This window comes from Nannospalax galili, unplaced genomic scaffold (assembly GCF_000622305.1).
Source record: "Nannospalax galili isolate Female #2095 unplaced genomic scaffold, S.galili_v1.0 scaffold1128, whole genome shotgun sequence".
NCBI lineage: Eukaryota > Metazoa > Chordata > Mammalia > Rodentia > Spalacidae > Nannospalax > Nannospalax galili.
Window position 1 is genome coordinate 1,308,644 of NW_008358632.1, and position 25,474 is coordinate 1,334,117.

Genomic DNA, 25,474 nt, shown 5'->3' on the forward strand with positions numbered 1-25,474 from the left:
CGTCTGTAACTCCAGTTCCAGGGGATCCGACAGCCTCTTCTGTCCTCTGTGGGCATTGCATGACAAGGATGTGACAATGCCTACATGCAGGCAATACACACATACACATAAAATAAAAATAAAGTGTTTTCTAAAAAAAAATAAATAAAGACTTCTGGGCAGGGCATGGTAGTGTACACCTTTAATCCCAGCAGAGGCAGATGAGTGTCTGTGAATTTCAGCTGGAGGGAAATCAGGACTGAAGAGATGGTTTAGCTGTTAAAAGCACTTGTTGTTAAGGACCTATGTTCAGAGCACAGTGGCTCACAACTTCCTGTAACTCCAGCTCCTGGGGTATTTGATGCCTCTGGTTTCCAATAGAACTCACACTCAGGTGTATATATCCCCACACAGGCACATATGCATACATACAATTAAAAATAAGAGGCAGGTGTGGTGGCACATACTTTTAATCCTAGCACTCAGAAGGCAGAGGCAGGCAGATTTCTCTGAGTTTAAGGTCAGCTAGGGCTACATAAGTGAGACCCTGTCTCTAAAAAACAATAATAAATGTGTTCTCAACAGTGGCCAAAGCCCTCCCATTTAGACTTGTTCTGCTACTTTTCTTAAACTACAGTTTTCAGAATCTGAACTACACCTTATCTTGAATTCACTAGGCAGCGCTTTAGGGCCTGGTATTGTTCATCCATGGCTTTCTCTCAGGTTGATGGGCATCCACACTTCTTAGGTGTCATGTTTATACCTATGTGGAAGCAAGTGGGACTTAGAGATCTTTGAAAAGCCCCATTGGGTCAGCCTGCCTGAGCTACTGTGGTGTAGCTGTTTCTTCATGCTTCCTCCTTGCCCCACGCCTCAGAAAGAAATGGAAGTGCCTTATGACCCAGGTACTCACATGTGCATTTCTTGCTTCACAGATCTTACAGGTCATCAGACGGCCGGACCACCCCTCAGCTGGGCAGTGCCAACCCCTCCACCCCACAGCCTGCTTCTCCTGATGTCAGTAGTAGCCACTCTCTCTCAGAGTTCTCCCACAGTCAATCCCCTAGGAGCCCCATTAGCCCAGAACTGCACTCGGCCCCCCTCACTCCTGTGGCTCGGGACACTCTGCGAAACTTAGCCAGTGAAGACACCCGTTGCTCCACACCAGAGCTAGGGCTGGATGAACAGGTGAGGAGTACTGCCTTCTCACGGGGTGAGGGTGAGGTATGGGGAAGAACTGGGAAAGGACAGCATATGCTGAAGATGGGAGCTTCATTTTATGCCTTCCTCTCCCTCATTTTGAGGAGACTGGAGGCTAGACTCAAGTCTGACAGAAGGTACAAATAGATGTGTAATGGCTGTTGTTCAGAGGGTACCCACCCTGGGAGGGATCTTCCCAGATTTTCCAAAAATACCTCTTGCATTTGTCATAGGGTCTAGGCTACAGATTTAGGGGCAAGACTTTGTGGCAGGGAATGAACTGGGACTGGGTCTCACCATAGCATCTTGTCTGCCTGAAGTCTGTCCAGCCGTGGGAGCGGAGGACCTTCCCCCTGGCATATAGTCCCCAGGCAGAATGTGAGGACCAGCTGGATGCACAGGAACGGGCAGCCCGCTGCACTCGACGCACCTCAGGCAGCAAGACTGGCCGGGATACAGAGGTGGCACCTACCTCACCTCCTGTTGTCCCTCTCAAGAGTCGGCATCTGACAACAGTCACAGCTCAGCGGCCAACTCACAGATGAGTGAGAGATGAGACTATATAGACTCACTACTATTGGCATTAAAGCTTCAGAAATAATCTGCGTTTGATATTCAAACATCATATGCCGGAGATTTTCACAGTTTTTAGTGAATTTAAGGAATTTAGATCCTTTTTTTTTTTTTTTTTTTCCTCCCCTTTTTCTCATTTTGATTTTTGTTTTGTTTCCATGTTTTGTTGTCACACCTGAGCACTTCCTCCAGTTAGCAGACAAGTGAAGGATAAGACCATGCTGGCCTGGTCCTGGCACACCCTCTACACTGTTGAATCACTGGATTTCCCAATGTTAGACGATCACCCCTCTCCCTTGCACCTGTGGGTAGGGTGGACTGACCAAATGGCAGAGGGTCAAAGTTCCAGGTCAGCATGGCCTTAGGGTGGGATAGGGCAAGGGCACTCTGAGCTCTCACCCTTCTCTCCAGTCTATGGTTTGGCTTAGCTCTGGCTGGGCCCCACAGTCTTCTGTGCTGGAGCACCCCACCAAACCTCTCTGCTGGGCGGCCAGTTCTCACTGAGCTCTCAGTCAGCAGAAAGCTAGCTTCTCCTGTCACCTGGCCCTTGAAGACCTGTCATCTGCATTTGGTCATCGCTTTCTTGGCTCCTCAACTGCAGTAACCTGTGTGACTGCTCAGGTCGCTCTGTCCTGCCCTTCCCTGTCTGCCTCCCCTAGCCATGTACTCACGCACACATTAGTACTTCCACTCAGAACCTATCTGGTCTGTGACGGTAGGATTCAGACTACTTAACCTGTCCCTGCTCCCCTGCGGAGTACATCCCATCATCCTAATACCATGTTTTCACTGACTGGTTCACATCCTCATGTTTCCTTCACCTCCCCATCCCCATCCGGGCCACTTAGACTCTTCCTCTCTCAAGCTCCCCTTGCCTGTGGAACACTGTCTGGTCCTAGCTGTGGTTTCCATCATTCCCCATCAACCTCCTGTTAACCTAGTGCCTGTCTCATGTATAATCACATCACCAAAAAAAGGGGAGGGGGAAAGGAATTTTCTTTTTCTGCCATTTTATAATCGTATGAAAATAAGTAGGCAGATTGCTTAATGGTTGGGGTTTTTTCACAATTTTCAACATTAGTGATTTTGTTTTTTGTTCTGTTTGCAAGTTAAAAGGTTTGTCATTGTTTCTTTAAACAACAATAATGCACCATATCCCTATGCATAAAGTGCTTCTTCTATTTATAAGGTTGAAAATTCTGAATAACCCTTTTAGCATTGTAAAAAAAAAAACACACACACAAAAAATCAAAAAAACAAAAATTTAAAAAAACTTGTATTTTGTAAATATTTTCTTTTCCTGCTTTGAGCTGTGTAATGGCAGCGAAATACGTAGCTGTCTTTGTTCTATAGAAATGCTTTTCTTCAGAGAAGCGGATCTTTGTTAATGTCTTGATTCTTCTGTTTGCAAAGCACAGACTAGTGCTTTAAAAAAAAAAAAAAGGAAGGAAAAAATGAAAAAAAAAATAATAAAAAAATGATACAGAAAGTCTTGTGTCAGGCCTTTCTTGATATACTGGACTTGGGTGTGCATTGGTAGGGGTTTCAGAGACGAATCTACAGGGCCATTCTTTGGGGTTCTGTGACTTGCTCCAAACCCTGAAAGTCTCATATCCTGTCTTCTGGGAACATGGCCAGGCAATGTGATTGGGAGGATTGTCTAAGGTAACAGGTGCCAGAAGAGGGGCCCACACAGACCACCTGCTCTTGCTGAGTGAATGCAACTAATTCATGACCTCTCGTCATCCCTTTTTCTAGGAGGTCAGCAGAATACTCCAAATTCTTGTCACCATCAAACTTTTTAGGGGGTGGGAGGGTTCAGTGAAAATGTACATTTTTGCATGGTGCCTGGGTTCCTTGTCAACTGAGAGAGGTCATAGCTACTTCTAAGGAGGCTGAGGACCTGCCTGATTTCTCCTGTACAAGATCAATGAACACATGGACCTCTGTCAAGTCTCAGAGCTATTGTTTCTGAAACCATTTCTCTGGCTGGCCTGATGGTGCTTCTAGATGCATTAAGATCTACTGGACTGAAGCAACAGTTTAAACTGAAAATCTAAGGACTCCTTTTGACCTGAAATGATTACCAAAGAATGGGGGTTGGGGCGTTGCTCAGTGAATAAAGTACAAGTGTGAGGACCTGAGTTTGAACCCACATAAAGCAGGGCATCTGTAATCCCAGTGTTCAGTGGGGAAGAGGCTGAGGCATAAGAAGTTAGGGGCCGATTAGCAGGGACTGTGCAGAAAAACAGTAAAAACACAAGGACTGGCACCCGAGGTAGTCCTCTGACCACACACATGCCAAGACACATGTTACACCCACAGTCACATGCATGTGGCCCTGGGTTCTGTCTGCAGCACCACATAAACTGGCATGATGGTGCACCTCTGTAATCCCAGCACCAAGGAGGTAGATGCTGGAGGATCAGGAGTTCAAGGTCACCCTTAACTACAGAGTTTGAAGCCAGTCTGTGCTACATGAGACCTTGTCCCAAAAACAAAATAGAGGTTCCTAGTTTTTGTTGTCCTTTGTGACATTGCCAGGAAGAAGCTGTCTGGTACCTGTAGCAGAAATACTACTCAGAGGTTGCAGGGGAAGTAGGAAGGCAACAGAATGTCGATATAAACGGAGAATTTAAACCAGTCATGCAGCCCACAGGCCTGGGTGTTTGCTTCAGACCTAGGCCCTTCCACTAATTTGCAGGGACACCCAACCTCCTCAGGTTTGAATGAGCTGGCATAAGCCGCTCAAAGCTTTGTGAGTGCAGCCCCAAGGGTGCTGATTGTGTGCCCCAGGGTAGTTTGCGAACACCAGGATCACAGAATGAAGACCTGAACTCTGCCTTCAGGATCCCAGGAAACATACTCTGCTGTCCAGCTTTTAACAGTTCTTTTACTTCCTGTTCTGAGTTCTCAAAGGGTGGCAAAGAACTTTGAAACATACTGTTTTATTGGAACCCATGAACAGAGACTTTATTTAATCAGAGTAATAACTTTATTTCCAAATTCACTTTTACAGCGACAGTCAGTGTAAATCATTTGTTAAAACACACAATACACTATAATGGACATTCACAGACAGGAAGCTAAGCTAAGATGATTTCGTGTCCCTCCCCCCACCCTCAAAATTACCAAAGAACTCATGGGACTTGCAAGTGCTGGAGATCGTCGTGCCCAGCAAAGTAACTGCACAGGCTCCATCCATCAGAAGGTGAGACTTGGAGTCACTGCCCAAGGCAACCCTTTCAGAAGTCTGAAGCTCACGAAGCCACAGACGTGGAGCTGATGACCACCTCTGCCCTCATCCCCACCTTATTTTACTGGAGAACAAAGACTAGGGTGAAGGAGATCTTGGTAGCTGCTAGAAGTGTAGGCTGTGAGTCTGAAGCCAGTCTAGAGATGATCCTGGGGTGCCAGTGGCTTAGAGGGAAGGAGGCTGGGGTTTCAAGGAGGCATGAATATGGACTCTGGACTCAGTTAAGAGGGCAGCAGGCCAGAGCAGGTCTTAGATTCCTACACAAGTCAGCTACACCAGACTGGGAAGTCCAGCTGGTTGGAACTAACTGGTTGTCTCTGCCTGGGAGAACCTGCCAGTGGAGTGGCTAAACCTCTGACTCTAGCCTCATGCCCCCTTCTCTCTCTAGCAAGTGGTCAAAATCATGAAAAGGGTTGCAGATGGCTTAACTGGTGCACTCCAACTTCCTTTTGCCCATGTGAACTCTCTTATGTTCTTCCTCCCCCCTCCCCCCACAGCACAAGCAATCTGAAAACATTTGTACCACTGAAGTCAATTTAAATGGAACTACTGATAAAGTGAATTGAGGGCTTGGAGCCACCAGGCATATGGTATACCCTATCTAGCCCACCCAAGGACATTGGCTCTGGAGTGGGGAGGCATGGAAGGAAGGTAGGAGTGCCGAAGCTCTGGGGGGATTGTCCTTATTAAATCCCTTTGTAGTCTACCTATCAGCACTGATTCGATCACCCTCAACCATGAGCTTTGGGCTGACCCCAGCAGCTTGATCTGTACAAGGGGTGGCAGAGCGCCCCCCATACACAGGGGCAGTAACTGCAGGAGGAGCAAACCGGTATAAAAGCACAGCCAAGATCGGCAATAAAGAAGGGTCCATATATCTTCAAACCACACTTCCTTTTTCTCCATCACACTCTTCAGTTCTAAGGGCAGCTGGGATACCCAAGAGCAGTGGGGAGCCTCACCATACAGTTCTGGGCCCATGCAATTCTTTAAAGAGAAAGTCCTGCTGCTTCCCATCCCCAATCCCCTCTCCCAAAGGGGTGGAACTCGGCCTGAGGCTGCGGAATCCCTGCCAAGGCCAACTCTTCTCTTCCCTGCAGCAGTGGGTGGGGCTTGTGCAAGGCCAGTGGGCTGACATCTTGGAAACCAAGGGGTGGGGGGATCCCCCAAGTTGTTGCGCTTCCTCAGTCAGGCTGTCCATCCTCAGTGAGGAGGCCAAGGCTGTCCCCCAGGGAGAACCTGGGGAGAGTCCAGGCCCAGGGTTGTTGCTGGAGATTCATGGAACCTGGGGCCACACTCTCCTGGGGGTCATTGGTGTCCTTTTATATGGGAGTTCTAAGACTGTCTTTCAGGCAGGGCTGCTGTGGAACTTGAGGCTGTGACCAGAGAGGCCCGTCTTCACTCTGCAAACCAGGCCAGCCACAAGCTCTTCCTGACAAAGGGAGCCTGCTGTCTCCAGCTGGTCCTGTGCTTCAAGCCTTGGCACCAGAAACCTCCAATGTCGGTCCGGTGTCTGTGGGGGTCACCAATGCAAAGGAAACCCTTCAAAACCTGGGATGCCCCAGCAGGGTAGCACTGCACTGGCTTCTGGGAGCTATCCCAATGGGGACAAGAGATATCCAGTCTTGACAAATACCTCTTGACAAATATTTCAAGATACATGCGTCCTTTTTTTTTCTTTTTTTTTTTCTTTTCACTATCATAGTCACTCTAGTGAACCCAGACATAAACAGACAAATCCAATTACAACACAACAGGGTGTGGATGGGGAGGGAAGGGTCACATCTGTGGAGGTGTTAGCTGCTCCAGCAGGACAGGCAGCACTGCTTGCACCGGGACTGGAGGAAAAACATTTCCAAGGGGTATGTTCCCCAAGTTGGGGTGTGGAGGGCTGATTCCGAACATGGAAACTTAATGATGTCTGGGCTCTGGGAAGCTGGCAATCACAAGTTGGGGTGGAAACAGAATGGAAGGAGAATGACCCTGTCCTAGGACTCTTGCCTGCCCAACCTGGTGCCAGCACTGGCACCTGATGCTGCCCCCAGCTCAGGACAGGAAAGGAGGCAATGGCTATCTCAAGTCATCAAGTCAATTGACCAGGGTCATTGCCAGGCCCCACCCCATCTGGGATAGGAGGTGAGGGAGAAAACTAAACAAGGTTCCTTGTGGGAGGCACACTGGTTAGATGTGTGGAACGTAGGGAGGCTGAGCCCTAACCCTTGTGCCTGGACTTTGCCTTCTCTGGACTCAACCCCTTAGCATACAGCAGGACTGGGGCTGGGGAAGGCTGGGCACTCAGGACAGTGAGACATGATCAAAGTACGGCAGTGATTGGCTCTCATGGCAGACATATGGGCACAGAGGGACAAGCAGAAGGGCTACAGTGGCCAGGGGAGGGATGGGAGGCCTGGAGCCCACCTCTCAGACATGCTCCCCCATCCCACACACACTGCAGAGGTTCTGGAGGCCCAGGTGAGAACAGGCAGATGTCCCCCAAGAGGCACAAGTCCTTACAACGAATTGGTTAGCCCTAAAATACAGTTCTGTGAGGTGGACAAAAAAATCGTGGCTTCGGTTCCAAACTTCAGAACTTAGAATAGCTTTTTCCACCGGGGCAGACGGAAGCCCCTCTGCTCAGGACTCCCATCCTGCAGGGAGTGGGAAAGAGACCAGCACTCCGGGATGTCAAGGTCAGCCTTTGTGGAAGTAATCCACAAGTTGCCACCTTCAACCCACCTTCCTTCTGCCCACTGTCCCTTCTCAAACAGGCCACCCCACAGAAGTGGCACGACTGACCCGCAGCACACCCCAGGGCCTCCCAGAACAGGAAGCCGCACCATTTAAGACCGCTGTAGAGCTGGGGCTACTTACCCTTTCTGTAATACTTGGCAGGGGCCAGTGTCCAGTCCCATCCTGTCCACCTCCCCTCTCTGCTTCACCACCCTGCCCACCCGCCTCCCTTTGTCTTCCCCACTAATCTTTTGTTGCTGTCACTGTCCCTGTGACACCCCCGGGATGGGGCTGCAAGCACTGGGTGCCTTAGTGCCTTCAAACTCCCAGAAACAGCTTCCAGAACCTCTCCTTCACCCTCTAATACTCAGAGAGGGGGAAAAAAAAGAATCAAAAATAATTGCCCAAGGAAATGTTGGGTGTGGCCATGTTTTTAACCTGTTTTTCTTTAAAAGTATTTTATTATTAGCCCACCAATCAATTTGGAAAGATGAAATTTGCTCTTTTTCCCCATCACTGATTTTGAAGTCCCAAGCCAAAGCCGAGCGACAAAAGCAGGTTAGGTGCCAGGCTCGTCTGTGAGGAGCAGCAGGGAGGGCGGAGGGTGAGGGGCCAGATCATTCTTTTTTTTCCACACTCTCTCACTCTCTCTTCTCTTCACGATTATTGACTGGCCCAGGGGCCTGATCACAAACCCTGCTTGGCTAGGGAGGCAGACACTTCATCGGCTAACGTGGCAAGCTGTGGCGAGTCTACCATGTTGATGCTGCCAGTGGAGGACACGTTGCTGAGGTGCCGTGGAGACGTGTCCCCTGACACCACCGGCGACTTGTACACGATTTCTGCCCCATGGTCTGTCTTGGCTTTGGCATTCTCCCGGAAGGTCAGCTTGTGAGTTTCAATCTGCATGGAGAAGTGGAGGGGACGGGAGAGTGAGATGAACTCCGAAAAGGAGACAAACTCTGCTGACCGTCCCCACCACCAAAGCTGGTCTGAGGTGGGAGGGAGCTGTGGAGCCTTTAGTTTGGGGATTGGGGGTGGTTTGAGACAGGGTCTCACATAGCACATGCTGGCCTTGAATTCACTATGTAGCTGAAGCCGACCTTGAACTTCTGATCCTCCTGCCCCCTTGTCCCCAATGGTATTAGGTATATGCCACCATACCTGGTGTATGTGGTGCTAGGGATTAGACTTGGTGCATGCTGGGCAAGCCCTCTACCAATGAAGCTGCATCCTAGCTTCCTCCCTCGCCTTCTGTTTACCATCTTCTGATTAACAATTGCCTATGTCCTTCAGTGCTGTCCCACACACACATACATGCATGTGAGAGTAAATACCTTTGTATTTAACCCATATGGTAACAATATACAAAGTGCTTTGCACTTTGGTTCTTGAACTTAATATTTGCTTTTTTGTTGTATTTGTTTTTCTTTTTTTTTCAATTTTAAGGTTTTCTTTTCCTTTTTCCTTTTTATTTATTTTTTCTTATTTTCTTATTTTTATTCAATGTATATGAGAGTATTGCCTGCATGTATGTGAGTGCACCCATGTTGTGCAGAGTTTATGGAGATCAGAAAAGGTGTCAGATTTCCCCTGGAACAGGAGCTACGGATGGTTGTTAGTCACGATGTGGGGGTTGGGAATCGAACCCAGGTCCTCTGCAAGAGCAGCCAGTGCTCTTAACTGCTGAGCCATCTCTCCAGCCCCTCTTTTTAGTATTTAAAAAGAAGTGGTTTGTTTGTTTGTTTGTTTTTTAGATAGGATATGATGTAGCCTGAATGCTGGGATTAAAAGTAAGAGGCACCACATTCAGGTGTTTGTTCAGATTTTTTATATTTATTTATTTGTTTGTTTATGTGTGTATTTACTTATTATGTATTTATTTGTGTGTGTGTGTGTGTGTGTGTGTGTGTACGTACATACACATGTCCTGGTACATGTGTAGGTCAGAGGACAATTTGCAGGAATTGATTCTCTGCTTCTACCATGTGGAAGCCTGAAGACCAAACTCAGGGTCATCAGGCTTAAAGGCAAATGCCTTTACCCCCTGAGCCATCTCACTGGCCTTGCTTGTTTGTTTTTTGAGGCAAGATCTTACTATTTAGCTCAGGCTGGGTTTAGATCTAGCTGTCCTCATGCCTCAGTCTCCAAAGCACTGGGATTACAGTTTCAGGCTCAATTTCTGTTAGCCCACAGGGAGCTTCCTCATGCTTGTGGATGCTTACACAATCACCTGTGCATCACAATTTATCTACTGACCCAAAGATGGAAGCGCAGGTGATTTCAGTCTTTTGCTATTCTATTATAAACAATGCTGTGTGTGAATAACCTTGAGTGACCTTGTACACGCATCATTTCACTTTAAGTATATCCTAAAAATGGAATGTGTGTGTATGTGTGTGTGTGTGGTGGGGATGGAACCCAGAACCTTGAGCATGCTAAGCACATGCCCTACCACTGCTCAACATCAGCCTTGCAGTCTGTTTTGACAACTTGCAGCTGAAGTGTTGAAGGTGAAGTTGTACTGTCTCTAGGAGTCACCCCTTCTCCCTGCCCCCCTGCTAGTGACTGATGAGCTTTCAGGTGGCACAACTGTCGGCAGCATGGTGCCAAGAAGTCCTTCTTAACAAAATCTGAAGTCAGGCATGGTGGCACACACCTTATTCCCAGCACTGAGAGGCAGAGGCAGGCAAATCTCTGTGAGTTTGAGGCCAGCCTAGTCTACATAGTGAGTTCCAAGCCAGCTGGGGCTACAGGGAGACCCTGTTTCAAAAAAAGATCTGTCATGGACTGGAGACATGGCTCAGTGGCTGAATGCTTGCTCTGCAAACATAGGGATCTGAGTTTGAATCTTCAGCACCCAAGTAAAAAAGCTGGGCATGGCTGGGCATACCTGTAACCTCAGCACTGGGGGAGTTCACTGGTAGTCAGCTTAGACAAAATAGCAAATTTCCAGTTCGGTGAGAGACCCTCTCTCAAAGCAATCTGATGGAGAGTGATGAACATGATAGAGGATGACACCTGATATTCTGCTGGCCTCAGCATACACATATAATGGGTGTGCTTACCTGCACATTCAGTGAATGTCACACACACATATACACACACACACACACACACACACACATACGCATGCACAATGTCAGAGCCAGGAGTCCCAAAGGAAGTAGAAAGGATCAGGTGTGAGGAGTGTTTAATAGTCTCAACTGATTAACCCAAAGCAGAGGACAAAACTTCAACCTTGTCTTGGATCACACGCTGCCTTTTCCAGTGTGTGAGGTCTGGAGACCTCAGGTGAAGAGCCATTTGAGCAGGGGCTTGAGTGTGGGTAAACGTTCAATGTGAGTGTAGAGAAAATCAGGCTCCTATTTAGGCTACGTGTGTCTTCTTTCTGGGTCCCTGAGGGACCTTCCATATTGTTATACTTGAAAGGTTACTTCAGAAAAGCTTTGGGGGAGCATGTGTGTGTTATGTCTTTTTTTTTTTTTATTTTAGACAAGGTCTCATGTAGCCCAGGCTGGCTCCAGATCTTTGTAACTGAGCATGACCTTGCCTCAATGCAAATCTTGCCTTAAATCAGCCCTCCAAGGGAGTCCTGCCTCCTAGAGCCTCCTCCATGGCACAGAAGTTCCTAGGCTAGTGGAGACCTTCCCTTGCCCAGGGCCTCTCCCCGGCCCCACTGAATCTGACTCCAAACTGGAACCAGGCCTGTGGCTCCCTAATGGCACCCTCGGGCCCTGTCCTCAACTGGGTAGGTATGTGTCAGAAACAGTGGAGCCCTGGCCTTTGGCAGAGTGTTTTCCATTTCCCCAGAGAACTGGGCCCTGCCTGGTACCCCTCAGGCACAGCCTCCAGGTCTGGAAGATCTCCTCCCCCTGGGCAGCACAGGTACTTCAGAAATTTCCAGTCCCTGTGCAGTCCACTATGAGGTTCTGAAGACCAGAGGGGGTGCTGAGAGGTCATCTGTGGGCTGGGACCCCTCTGCTCCTCTCAGCCTGGGGGTCCTGTGTGGGGCAGGAATTCAGCAGGCACTTCACAAAGGACACAAGCTGCAGATGCAGAGGGGGCTGCAGAGGAAGACAGGGACTCCCAGATGCCACCCAATATGAGGTGGAAAGGGCTGAGCCACCTTAGGTGGTGCCCTTTATCATGCTAAACTGAGTCTGATTCAACACCATCCCAGGTGTCCCTTCTGTTCAGTCAGCTACTGGGAGGACTCTACCTGGGATGCCACTTCACAACATGGGAACAGACTGTTTAGCAGAAGAGAAAAAGTCAGGCCAGCCCCACAGTCATGCCTGTGCTGGACACAGGAGGGAGTTTGCTTAGGGCTACATATACCTTTGTGCTCCCTCACCCCACCCACATACATATCCACTACATTTCCACAGACTAGAGACTAGACATGGCTGGGAACAAAGCCCAACAGCCTCTATGTGAGCACTTCCAGAGAGACATTTGTCTGTCTCTCTGTCTGTCTACCTGTTTATTTGTTGAAACAGAGTTTCATGAAGTCCAGGTGGGCTTGAAACTTCTTATATAGCCAAGGGTGATCTTAAATTCCTGCTCCTCCTGGGATTATAGGTACGTACCACCATATCTGCCAGTTTTAACAGTGCTGGGGATGGAACTCAGGGTTCTGTGTGTGCTAGGCAAGCCACATCCCCAGCTCAGCATCACCCTTTTCCTCTAGCTCCTGGTACCTAGTAGAGATCTGCCCATGATCCCTTGCCCTGTTCTTGGTACATCACACTGAGGCTGAGAATCCATCTCCAGACAGTCCATGTGGGATCCTCCAGAACAAGCCTTGTCCACTCTGTTAATCCCCATATCTCAATGTGGCCTCCTTCCCTGACCCCTTTACCTTCTTATTCCCTCCACCAGGGACGTGGGTGATGTTATCCAGGGAACCGATCTTCGACTGGACTCTGTCCTTGAAGTCCAGTTTCTCAGATTTTACTTCCACCTGGCCACCTCCTGGAATATAAAACCCACACAAGAGCCTCTTGCCATCTTCTGTGATCTGGGAGACTTAGCATACATGCAGTGAGGTTGCAGTCTCCAGAGCAGTGCTCAGGGCTGCTGGAGGCATGGCAAAAGGGAGGTTCCACTGCTCTGGAAGGGAGTATTCAATGACATGATCATTCTGTGACTCCAACAAGGGCTTGGCTAGTGATCCCAGGTACAGTCCAACCTCAGAGTTGACAGGGCTCTTTATCTAGAAGGGAACCCTTGTAAGGCTTGTATCTGCCTCATCTCTAATCAAGGCGCACATCAAATATTTACCCTGCAAAGCCTTCCTCCTGAGATAATTCAAAGGTAAACGAAGGTTGGCCAGGAGAAGTTATGTGAAACTCTAAATCGGTTGCCTTCCAACCAGTTAAGTTTTTCATACTAACATCCTGTGAGCCACAGTTCCTCAAGATCTTGAAATGGAGCTTAACATCAAAAGTACAGCCCTAACCTTCTCTCCTCCTTGACCCAGAACTCCACACCCTCTTCTAGCAGGAGAGGTAACCTGGGCAACCTAGGGAAAGGTGGAGTGAGTTGCTCACAGCATGCTTTGATTAAACACAGGCACAGCAAGGCTGACAACAGCCCAGAGGGGCCCATATTGTAACTGGCAAAATGGCCCCCAGGTTGGATGGGGACAAAGCTGGCCTTTGGGGGCCAGATCAGGCCCATGACCAGGCCCCCTGTGTAGGCTCTGCTGGAGAGTGACATACTGAGGTATGAGTCTAGAGTCTCCTCTCCCTCCATACCTTGCCTCGGTTGACCCAAGGTGGTGCTCAGGAATAGGCAGGGACAACCACACCTCCCAGGCCCCCACAGTTCCCCCCTTATACTGCCCAGGCTGGCTTATCCAAGGAAGTCTTCCCAGCCACTTTACCCACTAGCCCAGCCACTAACTTTGTATCCCAAGGCCAGCTTTCCCCAAGGCCTACCTGGTTTATGATGGATGTTGCCTAATGAGCCACACTTGGAGGTCACCTTGCTCAGGTCCACTGGTTTGTAGACTATTTGTACCTGTGGGTATGAGAGGATGAGAGAGAGAAAATAAAGGAGGTTATGTTACTGTGGGTATAACACAATGCTAAACAACTGTGAGAGCAGAACAGCGCAGTCAATGGCTCCCATCAGTCACCCGGACACACCCCCAGTCAGGGTGGAAAAAACCCAGTACCAACCCCACCCTGCCCCAGGGAGCTGGATCCTCACAAAATAATTGTGAGATGGAGCATCATCAATCCTAGCCAGCACAGAAGACCTTGAAAAAGCAGAGACACCTGGTCCTGTGCATGACCACACCACCTATTTAGCAAACATTTAAATGCAAAAACATAAATCCTTTTGTTGAGGAGAAACAAAGTACGCCCCGTTGAGGCAGTAGGGAAGAAGTGGCCCTGGAAGTGCCTGGAAGAGGAGAGGCGGGGTGAGGTTCCATCTAGGAAGTTTCCACAGTCCTGGGTGAGCAGGACCCAGAACAGCTCTACAACCCAGGATAAGAGCCAGCTGGCTCCTGAACACACAGTCTCTGCCTCTACCACAGGAGAAAGAAATACCAACAGGGAGGGCAGACACAGCAGAAACCACAGGTTTAGTGTCTCAGCAAGCATGAGTGAGCAGACAGGACACACAGGGATGTCCACTGACCCAGGGTCCTTCATGTGGCCCAGCAGCAGTGCCCATCCTCTCTCTGGGAATGAGAGCCCCTGATCCAGGATCCTGTGAGAGGAAGGACACCCTCAAGGAGACCCCCTGAGCAGACGGGGCTCCTGAAGGCCAGTCTGGCAGAGCTGTGGTCTTCACCGTTTAGAAGGCTGGTCACTGACTGCCACTGCCAAGTCTCTCCTGAATTGACTTAGTGTGGGGTTATCACAGGGAGGGGAGGCTCATCTCCTGTCCTGGGAGAGGACTGGCCTCCTGTGTGAGAATTGGCTTCTCAAGGCCAGCAGATAGCAAGATAGGCTGTCAATAGCCATCTAAATGGACCAATCCCTGTTATTTTCATGCACAGCTATGCTGATGGTGTTTTTTGCTGACGGAGCTGATTGAAGTAGAGGGCTCTGGGGTAGGTACTGATGGAGGGGCCAAGGGACTGGTAAGGATATTCCTATTCAGGGAGGGGCAGGAGTGCTGAGGTGACAGGGCCTTACTTCGTTCCCTCTGGCCCTGGGTAGAATCACTTGAGAGAGAGAACCAGGTGTGGCAGGGGCAGAAAACCTCAGAAAGGCCAGAAAAGTATGGAATGTATGGGGGTGGGTTCCTGGGATCCTGGAACCCACAGAGGCAAGAGAGCAGCCTGGAGAAGAGGCTGCAACCCAGACAGGAGGTGAGGCCTCCCAAGATGGGCTGGGGGCAGGGGCAGCCTACTGGCTAGAAGTCCCCCTAAATTAGGGAGGGGGCTGGAAGCAAGCCAGAGGTGGATCCCCCAGGCCAGGGATTCTGCAAACAGGAGGAAATGCCAGAAGCTGTAACCACCAGCCATCTCCCCCAAGGAGCTTTTTCTGTAGGCTCTCCTGTAATCAAGTGGTCAAGCCTGAGGACAGCCCTCTGTTATCCTAGGCTATCCTGTGGTTCAGTATAAGGCTAGCCCACAGGCTGGCACATTGCAGCAGACCTCAGAGAAAGTTCCCTAATGTCCTGGGCACTTCAGCCTCTTTAGACAGTCAACATGTGACCAGAGCTACCCTGAGCTGGCTCTTCCCAATTTCCCCTGCAGGAGCACCTGCCCTCTGCAGCCTGAGCCCTCAGTCCAAGCAGCAGGCCATGCATGAGACAAACCAGACACCCCTGGCTGAGCCACAGCAAGCCTGTGTTGGGAGGCCAGAGTACTGCAAACAACAAGCCCAGGGACAAGGGCTGGACAGTGAGGGGGGTCATTAATGACCACCTTTTCCCTCCCTCCCTCCCTCCCTCCCTCCCTCCTTCCCTCCCTCCCTCTCTTCCTTTTGTCTTCCTTTGGAGTAGTTTATTGAGTACACTGTGAGAGAGCAACAGGCTGAGCAGAAACTAGAGGCTAGCTAGTAGCCTTGGCTCTCTTTTTTGAAACAAAAGACAAGTGGGGGGTGGGCAGGAGCGCAGGAAGTGGGGGACAGAGGAGACAGCAGACACTGTGAAGAAGCATGAGCAGCCTCATGCAGCAGCCACAGGGCCAGGGCCTGCTGCTCTGGGGCCAGGAGCTGGAGAGGTAGAAGGCAGGGTGGAAGGCAGCAGCACATTGCAAGAATAAACCCTGCTGGAGGCATTTTCTAGAAAGACAGCCTACCCTAGGGCTCCAGCAATTACAGGGCTCAGCCAGCAGGACCATGCTGACAGAGAGCTGGGCCCCTCCTGGGGCCTGATCCTGAGCTGGGGATGAGAAGGGATATGGCCAGAGAGAAAGCTGAAGCTAGTTTGCAAACCTTGCCCTGTAGGCACAGGCCAGCCAGGAGGACAAGGGAATCCCAGTGTCCATCAAGGAGCAGATGGGAAGGGAACCTGAGAACATCTCGCAGGGACCCACTGAATATGCTCAGGGTCCCCAGCGGTATTTGGAGAAACCACATTTAGAAGGACCCTAAGCATCCTTAACTCTGGCAAACTGAGGGCAGACAGAGTCACCGGTGGCACCTCTGTTTGGCTCTTTGTATCTAGAGTCCCTGTCCCAGTGGAGAGGTTTTAAACTGTAGCTGAGAGGTTAGGAATCGCTCCCCCTCTTGAAGATAAAGGAAAACAGAGGGGAAACTGAGGGTGACTAGGACCCTCCTGACATTGATGGAAGTCCTCAGTGTCCATTTCTCAGAACATATGGGCTGTCTGTCCACAGCAGAACTGCCCAGAGGTGGGGGTTCAGTCCAATCTCAGGTGCCACCATCTTCGACTCCATTTCCAATGGGCCATGGGGACCCAGCTTCCCAGGGAGGAGCTAGAGAGAGCCAATGGCCATCTCCACTCTGCTGGGCCCTTCCTGGAACATGGAGGAAGGCTGGGAACAGTGGACATAAGTATGTGTCCATTTTCCTGGGGGGGACATAGGAGTCCTGAGCCTGCGATGATTTATTCTATGCAATGTCTCACAAGTACACACTCATGCCACTTCTCAAAGCGAAGGCCATAGACGCTGTGTGGAGAGTGTGACGGCTCGGTACTCACACTGCCGCCGCCTGGAACGTGTTTGATATTGTCCTTTGAGCCACACTTGGACTGGACGTTGCTAAGATCCAGCTTCTTATTAATTATCTGCACCTTCGACAGCCAGAAAAGAGGATGAGTGATGACAACGCCCAGAGTCGTCTGCTGGGCCAACACCGGCCCCCAACCTGCTGACCCCTGACCTGCCACCTGCTGAGGAGGGCCTCACCTGAGCCCCACCTCCTCAGGAGCTAAGGGGACAGGGGATGGGCCTTCCAAAGAAGGAAGGAGAGGCTGCCTGGGAAGGCACGGAAGATTTCAGGAGAGCATCCCTTAGAAAACACGCCTGGAGACTGTCAGAGATGAGACACCCCCCCCCCCAACAAGTTTGGATGGAGCAACCAACATCCCCTAAGGGTCCCAGAAACAAAAAAACCCAGCCACACCTATGTTAAAGATTCTTCTACAGCTGATTAGGACTTCCATGACTGTGGAGAGTTGGTTGGTTACAGGTTTCAAGCCAAATGATCTTAGGCTGGGCCGGTGAGGTGGCTCAGCAGGTAAAGGTGCTTGCCACCAAGCCTCAGGGCCTGAGTTAGATCCCCAGATCCCACATGGTGGAAAGAAAGAATTTTCACAAATTGTCCTCTGACCGCCACACACATGCCATGGCATATGCAGGAACACAAACACACACACACACACACACACACACACACACACACACACACACACACACACACACACACCACTAAATGAATGTACTAAAATTTGAAAAAATTATCTTGGGCTATTTTTACAACCCCATTTTTTTAACCCCTTTTAATAGCCATGCATTGCCCATCTCTGTGTGTGCCCAACATCCTTGTGACTATTAGCTAAATCTTTTTGGAATGTACAAACAGCCCTCTAGCTTCCACTAACCCAAAGACTAAGACACCAGGGAGATTTCCCCACTTGCTATATCCCACCTCTCTGGTGGTTCCTACTAATGTATTTGAAAACAGTATCAATAAGGTGTGGTTTTTTTTTTTTTTTTTTTTTTTTTTTGAGACAGGTCTCCTTGTAGTCCCAGATGGTCTCGAATTCACTATGTAGACCAGGCTGGCCTCGATCTCACAAAAATCCACCTGCCTCTGCTTCCCAAGTGCTAGAGTTAAAAGAATGAATCCTTTCTTTTGTTTTGTTACTAGAAAAACTTCACAACACTGTTTACCTTGTCAGAACACTGTTTACCTTGTATTTGGGATAACCTAAATCCATGTTCTGGGGCCTTGGTCACTCATAATTTGGCTCCAGAATAAACTGATATTCCCTCTGAGGTGACACCTGTATCCTCACTCATACCAGAGTTATAGAACAACCGTGGGAAATATCATTGGCTGTTCTCAAGCCTGTGGACCACAGGGACCACCTGAGACCCCAAAGAAAATCCTAATCTAATCCTGACCTGGGATTAGAATATTGAAAATCTGGTGTAAGTGACTCCACATTTTTCTTTCCGTTTATGTGTTTTGTTTTGAGGTTTTTGAAAATGGGTCTTCTAACTCAGGCTGACCTTCAACTCAATGTGTAGCCAAGGTGACCTTGAACTCCTGAGCCTCCTGCCTCTACCTCTGGGGTGCTGGGATTCCAGGTGTGTACAACCATGCTGGGCCAGTTTCCTTCTCAGAACCATGATGCCTGTTTCCTAGTTTTTAGGCAAAATTGGTAAAATTATTTCTCCACACAATGCTAATATCCCCTCACCTTCTCTGACACCTGGAAGAACAGCTCACAGGCTGACAAATGGCGCATGAGTACAGCCCTTGCTGCAAAAGCCCAGAGACCCGAGTTCCATCTTAGAACCTACATTAAGGTGGAAGAAGACCAACTCCACAAAGTTATCCTCTGAGCTCTGCATGCATGCTGTGGCACACATGGTCCCTCCTACTCTGTTCTACACACACAGTAATAATACATTGCTGCAAACAGACTACATGGGACATGGATTCAGCTTCTTCCAGTGCTTGCTGGGATGCAGGTAAAGAGGGTAGACAGCTGAAAGGAGGAGCACCTCCCTATGTAGCCAAGAACGATTCTGAATTCCTGATCTTCCTGTCTCCACTTCCTGAGTGCTGGAATTACAGCTGTGCTCTACCATGCAGGGTTTATGCAGTGCTGGGGATTGAACCCAGGGCCTCCTCCATGCAAGTCAGAACTCTACCCGTTGAGTCACATCACCAGCCCCTTGTTTTTGTTCTGAGACAGGGCCTTGTTAGTTGCCCAGGCTGGCTCTGAGTTGCTGGGCTCAACCATCATACCACCTCAGCAACTTAGCCTCCTGAGTAGTTGGAATCACAAGTTTCTGTCACCTCCCCTGTCTAAGCGTTGTTGTTGTTGTTGTTGTTGTTGTTATTATTATTTTATAAAGTCTTTTTGAGACAGGGTCTCTCTGTAGCCCCAGTGGACCTGTAACTTGATATGTAGCCCAGGCTGGCCTTGAACTCACAGAGATCTGCCTGCCTCTACCTCCCTGAGTGCATGAACCACCTACTTTTGTTTGAGAGGTCTGTAGCCAAGCTGACCTTGGGTTTGAGCTCCACCTGTCCTGTAAGCATTATATTTAACACCATGTCCTATTTCACTATGTGGACTGTTCCTGGGTTCTCAAATGTTTGCATTGATTCATATAAGTAGCATGGATGTTTTTCATATCGTAGATTATTTTCATAGTGCAGAGTCCTAGAAATAGAATTTCTAAGTCAAAGTTATAAACATTCTAAAAACTCTCAACACAGCTCTCCAAATGGCCTCCTAAAAGGGCTGGGCTAATCCTCCCTGAGAGCTCTGTTGACAAAGCCGGCTGACCTCAATGTGCCAGCTGAGGGCATGTAGCAGTGCTTGGCTCTCACCTACGGCATGAGTTCTAGGTGGGGACATGTGCTTCCAGGTGGAGGGCATGGTCTGGCACCAAAAAGCTTGGGTGTGAACCTGGCTCAGCTGTTGACATTAGATAATCCATTTAGACCCCCCTGTGCTTCGGCTTCCCCACCTACAAACTAGGGGTGCTGACAGTAATGACCTCCCAGAGCCAGTGATGGGGGTGAAATGAGTCAACCTCTAGAGTGGCAGAAACAGGGTCTGGCACATACTGATTGCCCAGCAGTCAGCTGTTACTGTCCCTATTGCCTTGGAATAGCTTCAGATCCTAAGTATTACACAATTGTCACGATAAACTCTCTGTCTCTCTCGGTCTCTCTCGGTCTCTCTCGGTCTCTCTCTCTCTCTCTCTCTCTCTCTCTCTCCCTTTTTCTTTCCTTTGTTTCTGAGACAGGGTCTCATGTAGCTCAAGTTGGCCTCAAGCTTGATATGTAACCAAGGATTGACCTTGAACTCCCAATCCTCTTGTCTCAGCCTCCTGAGTCCTAGCATTACAGATGTGAGTCACCATGACGGGTTGTAACTTTTCACTGGATAAATGCCCAAAGCAGATTTGCCTGTTTTAAAAAAAGGAATGAGGGATGGGGGTGCTGAAGACTACTTCCTACTCTTACAGAGGACCAGAGTTATGGTCCCAGCACCCATGTTGGACAGCTCACAACTATCTGTAACTCTAGCTCCATGGGATCGGATGCCCTCTTCTGGCCTCTGCAGGCACCTGCACACATTCAGAATACATTTACACAGACACAAACACAGACACACACACACACACACACACACACACACACACACACACACACACTCCTTAAAAAACCCAACAGGGACTGGAGAGATGGTTCAGCAGTTAAGAGCACTGCTGCTCTTGCAGAGGACCCAGGTTCAGTTCTCAGCACCCACATGGTAGCTAACAATAATCTGTAACTTCAGTTCCAGGGGATCTGATGCCCTCTTATGACCTCTGTGGGCACTGCATGTGTATGGTGAACTTACATACAAGCAAACAAAACACTCATACACATTGAAACAACAACAATAAAAAATCAAAAAATCAGGCTCATGCCTGTCACCTCAGCACTCTAGTAACTGAGGCAGAAGGACTGCTGCTAGTTCAAGGTCAACCTGGATACACAGTGAGTTCTGGCCCTGCCTGACTACAATATGAAACCCTGTTTAAAAATGCCCAGAATGGAAACAGTTTAGAATTAGAAAACACACACCCAATAATAAAACAAGCTTCTTTAAAGGCTGATGTTAACATAAAGGGAGGTCAAACATATGACACTGATTATTACATTTAGCTCTGAGTTTACTGGCAGCCAAAATGAAAAAGGAAACATGATTGGTTACATAACTCCTTATTTAACAAAGAAAACAGTTTTCAGAGGAAGATAACTTGTTTTCTGTACTAATCCAAAAAGAAACTAATGAAATTAATCAAAGGACATTAAGCAATCATGCAAAATCATACATAGAAACTGTTTTTTTTTCCATGTATCTTTTTCTTATTCTAACCCCACAGAAAAAGCAAGAAGGTTTTGTGGGATTTGGCAATAGACACAAAGATATTTACAAAGCATACTTGAATTACTGTTATCTGTCACTTTAAGTCAACACCCTTAACAGAATCCCAGATTTACAGAAGGGAGAGAAGAGGGCAGTGGTTGTCATTGTGAAACTTGAGTAATTTCCCAGCTTCAGTAACATGTACCATACTGGGCCTCAGCCCTGACTAGACACTGGAAATACCATAGGGAGAGGATGATGTTTTGAGTCAGCAGAGAAATGTCTGTGGTTAAGGATTGACCCTGGAAAAGAGGCTGCAGTGGGGTAGGGCTGGCTGGATGAATCCACTTTAGTTTATCCACTTCCCAGAGAGCCAGCCCAAGCTCTTGAATTACTTCTGCCTGGGTTCCCTCCTTGGCCCCAGGCTGCTGTCCCTAGCCTCACCAGGACAGTGGGTCAGGGCAATGCCCCATTGGGAAATGAACCACATGTGGGCAGTGGATGCTCACAGCAAGCCTTGTCTTAAAGTCCAAGGTGATCACCCTGGGAACAGACACAAAAGGCCTGTCCACATCCTGTCAAGCCAACAGGTCAAAGGCAATCAGATAACAGAGGACAGACTCCTTTAAAATGTTTTCATCTATTATTTTTATCTTTTTGATTTATTTTTATTTTATGTATATGAGTGTTATGCCTACATGCGTGTAAGTGCTCCCATGTCATACAGTGCCCAAGGAGGTCAGAAGAGGGCATTGGATACCCTGGAACTAGTTACCAATGATTGTTAGCTACCATGTGGGTGATGAGGATTGAACCAGGTCTTCTGCAAGAGCAGCCAGTGCTCTTAATCACTGAGTCACCCCTCCAGCCCCAGAAGGCAGATGCCTTAAGATTGTTGGCACTAACTTTTCATCAGTGGTGGTGGCTGGGGACATGCGTGGCTCAGTTGGTAGAATATTTGTTCAACAAGCATAAGGCCCTGGATTCGATCCCTAGCACTATATAAAATTAGGTGTGCTAGTGTAAGCCTGTAATCCTAGCACTTGGGAGGTGGAGGCAGGAAAGTCAGAAGTTCAACGCCATATTCAGTTTCACAATGAGTTTGAGGTCAGCCTGGAATATATGAGACCTTGTCTAAAAAAAAGTGATAACTTTTTTTTTTTTTTTCTGTCAGTGAATACATTGCATTTAAAACGCTTCCATAGAGCCAGCAAGATGGCTCAGTAGGTAAGGGTGCTTTCCACGAAGACTGAGGACCTCAGTTCAATCCGCAAGATGCACATGGTAAAAGGAAAGAACTGACCTGGGATAGTTGTCCTCTGACCTCAACACATACACACAAAATAAATGCAAAAAAAAAAAAAAAAAAAAAAAAAACTTTTCTTGCCGGGCATGGGGGCAAATGCCTTTAATCCCAGCACTTGGGAGGCAAAGGCAGGCGGATCTCTGTGAGTTCAAGGCCAGCCTGGTCTACATAGTTCCAGGACGGCTGGGGCTACAGGGAGACCCTGTCTCAAAAAAAAAAAAAAAAAAAAAAAAAAAAGAATACTTCCATATCTCCATATGGTCAGTGGTGAAGGAGAACAGAGGGATGGACAAACAGAAACAATGAAATGGGCAGAGGTGAAAGGTAAAGGGAGAGACCAAGGGTTAGGGAAGACAGAGGCAACTCCTGTGGGTGATCTAGAAATGCTGGCGGCTTACAGCACATTGTCGCCATCTTGTGGCCACTTCTAACATTGCAGCCCCTTCTCTCTAGACTACATTTTTGTCCTGCTCAAATTTTTGTCCTGCTCAGAACCTGGAAATTTTCCATCAACCAGGCCACTTCCATGCTTGAACACTGAACCAAGCATGATGGTACGAAAACAACAGAAATTTTACTTTTCTGTATTTACAGGTGTTTTCTTTGAAACTATTTTTTAAAACTATTTTATTTATTATTTTTATTTTATATGTATGAGTGTGTATTGCCTGCATGTATGTGAGTGCACCCATGTCGTGCAATGTCTTGGAGGTCAGAAGAAGGCTTTGGATTGCCCTGGAACTGGAGTTAAGGATGGTTCATAGCTGTCATGTGGGTGCTGGGAATTGAACTCAGGTCCTCTGCAAGAGCAGTCAGTGCTCTTAACCGCTGAGCCATCTCTCCAGCCCCTATTTTTCATTTTTTAAATGTCAAACTTTATTAAATTCCAGTATTTGGAAGGCTGAGGCAGGAGTATTGCTGTGAGTTCACAGCAAGCCTGTGTTATGTAGCAAAACCCTGACTCAACAAAATAAAATAGAAAAGATGGGGATATAGGATATAGCCCAATAATAAGTGTTCTTCCCTCTTTTTTTGAGGCAGGGTTTCACATGTAGACCAGGCTGACCTAAACTCACAGAGATCCCCCTGCCTCTCTCTCCCTTTATGTGGGTTCTGGGGATTCAACTCAGGCTGTCAGGCTTACATGGCAAGTGACATTACTTGCTGGGTTATCTCACTGGCCTATTATTACTATTTTTTTTTAAATTTTAGGTTTTTGAGACAGGGTGTCAAATGACTTAGGCTAGCCTCAAAATTGCTATGTACCTGAGGCTGACCTTGAACACACAGAGGTCTGCCTGCCTCTGCCTCCCGAGTGCTGGGATTAAACGTGTGCGCCACCATGCCCGGCTTCTTTTTTTTTTTTTTAAAGACAGGGTCTCACTATGTGGCTCTCTCTATGTAGACCAGGCTGGCCTTGAACTCACAGAGCTGCCTGCTTCTGCCTCCTGAGTGCTGGGGTTAAAGACATATACCACCACACCCAGCTAATCTTTTTTTCTTTTTGAAGGCAGCCCAGATTGGCCTTGAACCCACTATGTAGTTGAAGTTGGCTTTTTTGGGGGTGGTCTTTTTGGAGACAGAGTCTCCCTGTGGCCCCAGCTGGCCTGGAACACGCTATGTAGACCAGGGGGCTGGCCTTGAACTCACAAAGATCCAACTGCCTCTGCCTCCCAAATGTTGGGATTAAAGGCGTGCACCACCACATTTTAAACTGCTGATTTTCCTCCCTCTACCTCCCAAGTGCTGCAATTATAGATGTATACTACACTTGGCCCTGTGTCCTCTATTTCCAGTATACAACATTTACTATATTCCAGGTACTACAGGAGGTGATTGGGACACAAAGATCTATAGATAGTTGACCAACCCACCATTCTTCAGAGGCAGGAGATATGAGCTTCATATTAGATCACTGACAGTAAATTTTTCTTTTTTGTTTTTTGAGATAGGGTCTCACTATGTAGCCCTGGCTATCATGACATTCACTACGTAGACCAGGGTGGCTTTGAATTCAAAGAGCTGGGATTGCAGGCATGGACCACCATGCCTGGATCCCATGAGTAATTTTTTTAATGTGTATGAGTACATTACCTGCCTATGTATAGGTGTACCTGTGTCATGCCATGCCCACAGAAGTCAGAAGTCAGAAGAGGGCATTGACTCCCCTGGAACTGGAGTTATGGACAGTTGTTAGCTGCTATGTGGGTTCTGGGATTTGAACCCAGGTCTTCTGTAAGAACAGCCAATACTCTTCACTGCTGAGACGTCTTTCCAGCCCCCCATGAGTAAATTTTAACACGTTTTTTGGTGCAGGGAGACCCTGTTTCAAAAAGACAAAAAAGATCTTTCCTGGACACTGGGGCTGACCTTTCCTCTTCCTGATCTTTTGCATCCAGACCAACCCCTCTCCTCAGTGCAGTCCCCAGGAGCCCTTGAGGCCGCTTCCCACCCCCACCTTCCTTGGCATCTCTGGGTGGCACAGCCACCAGCTGCCCTAGACTAGCAACTTTCCTGGGCCCAGCTCCCAGGCCAGTCCAACCCCTAAATTCCTGAGGCCAAAATCTTTCCTGGAGGGATCCAGACCTTAGGAGAAAGCCTGAGAGCATCTGATCCTCATCTGACTTGGGCCTCTGTGGGAACTCCTGAAGACAAAAGCAATCCGGCCACTCTAATATAAAATCAAAATAGAGAACCGGAAGCTTAGAGGAATCAGCTTTTCATGCCCAAAAAGTAAACCACAAAGATAAAGTTCACAAAAAGAAACAGACCTAAACTTGAAGGCTTGAGTCTCACACAAAAATCAGAAACTACAAAAGAAATCCACGTGTCAAAATACAGAGAAAAAACAATAACATGAAAAACCAAAATAACATATCCCCACCAAA

At 48.2% G+C, this 25,474-nt stretch overlaps 2 protein-coding genes across 18 annotated transcripts in view; one reads left to right on the top strand and one right to left on the bottom strand.

Annotated features, from left to right (window-relative positions):
- Window positions 1–3,239, top strand: part of Kansl1 (KAT8 regulatory NSL complex subunit 1) — a 180,343-nt gene extending 177,104 nt beyond the window's left edge. For 6 of the 8 annotated variants that reach the window (XM_008821892.3, XM_029558066.1, XM_029558065.1 and 3 more), the window contains 2 exons: window positions 915–1,167; window positions 1,482–3,239. In XM_008821892.3, coding sequence (XP_008820114.1) covers window positions 915–1,167; window positions 1,482–1,724 — 496 coding nt within the window. In that variant the 3' untranslated portion in view covers window positions 1,725–3,239. The remainder of the gene's footprint in view (window positions 1–914; window positions 1,168–1,481) is intronic. The other 2 variants (XM_029558070.1, XM_029558068.1) reach the window with 1 other exon arrangement.
- Window positions 3,240–4,728: 1,489 nt separating this feature from the next.
- The window catches only part of Mapt (microtubule associated protein tau), a 115,234-nt gene continuing 94,488 nt past the window's right edge, over window positions 4,729–25,474 (bottom strand). For 6 of the 10 annotated variants that reach the window (XM_008821899.3, XM_008821908.2, XM_008821905.3 and 3 more), the window contains 4 exons: window positions 16,874–16,966; window positions 13,684–13,765; window positions 12,603–12,715; window positions 4,729–8,641 (listed from right to left, as the gene is read on the bottom strand). In XM_008821899.3, coding sequence (XP_008820121.1) covers window positions 8,426–8,641; window positions 12,603–12,715; window positions 13,684–13,765; window positions 16,874–16,966 — 504 coding nt within the window. In that variant the 3' untranslated portion in view covers window positions 4,729–8,425. The remainder of the gene's footprint in view (window positions 8,642–12,602; window positions 12,716–13,683; window positions 13,766–16,873; window positions 16,967–25,474) is intronic. The other 4 variants (XM_008821901.3, XM_008821907.3, XM_008821906.3 and 1 more) reach the window with 1 other exon arrangement.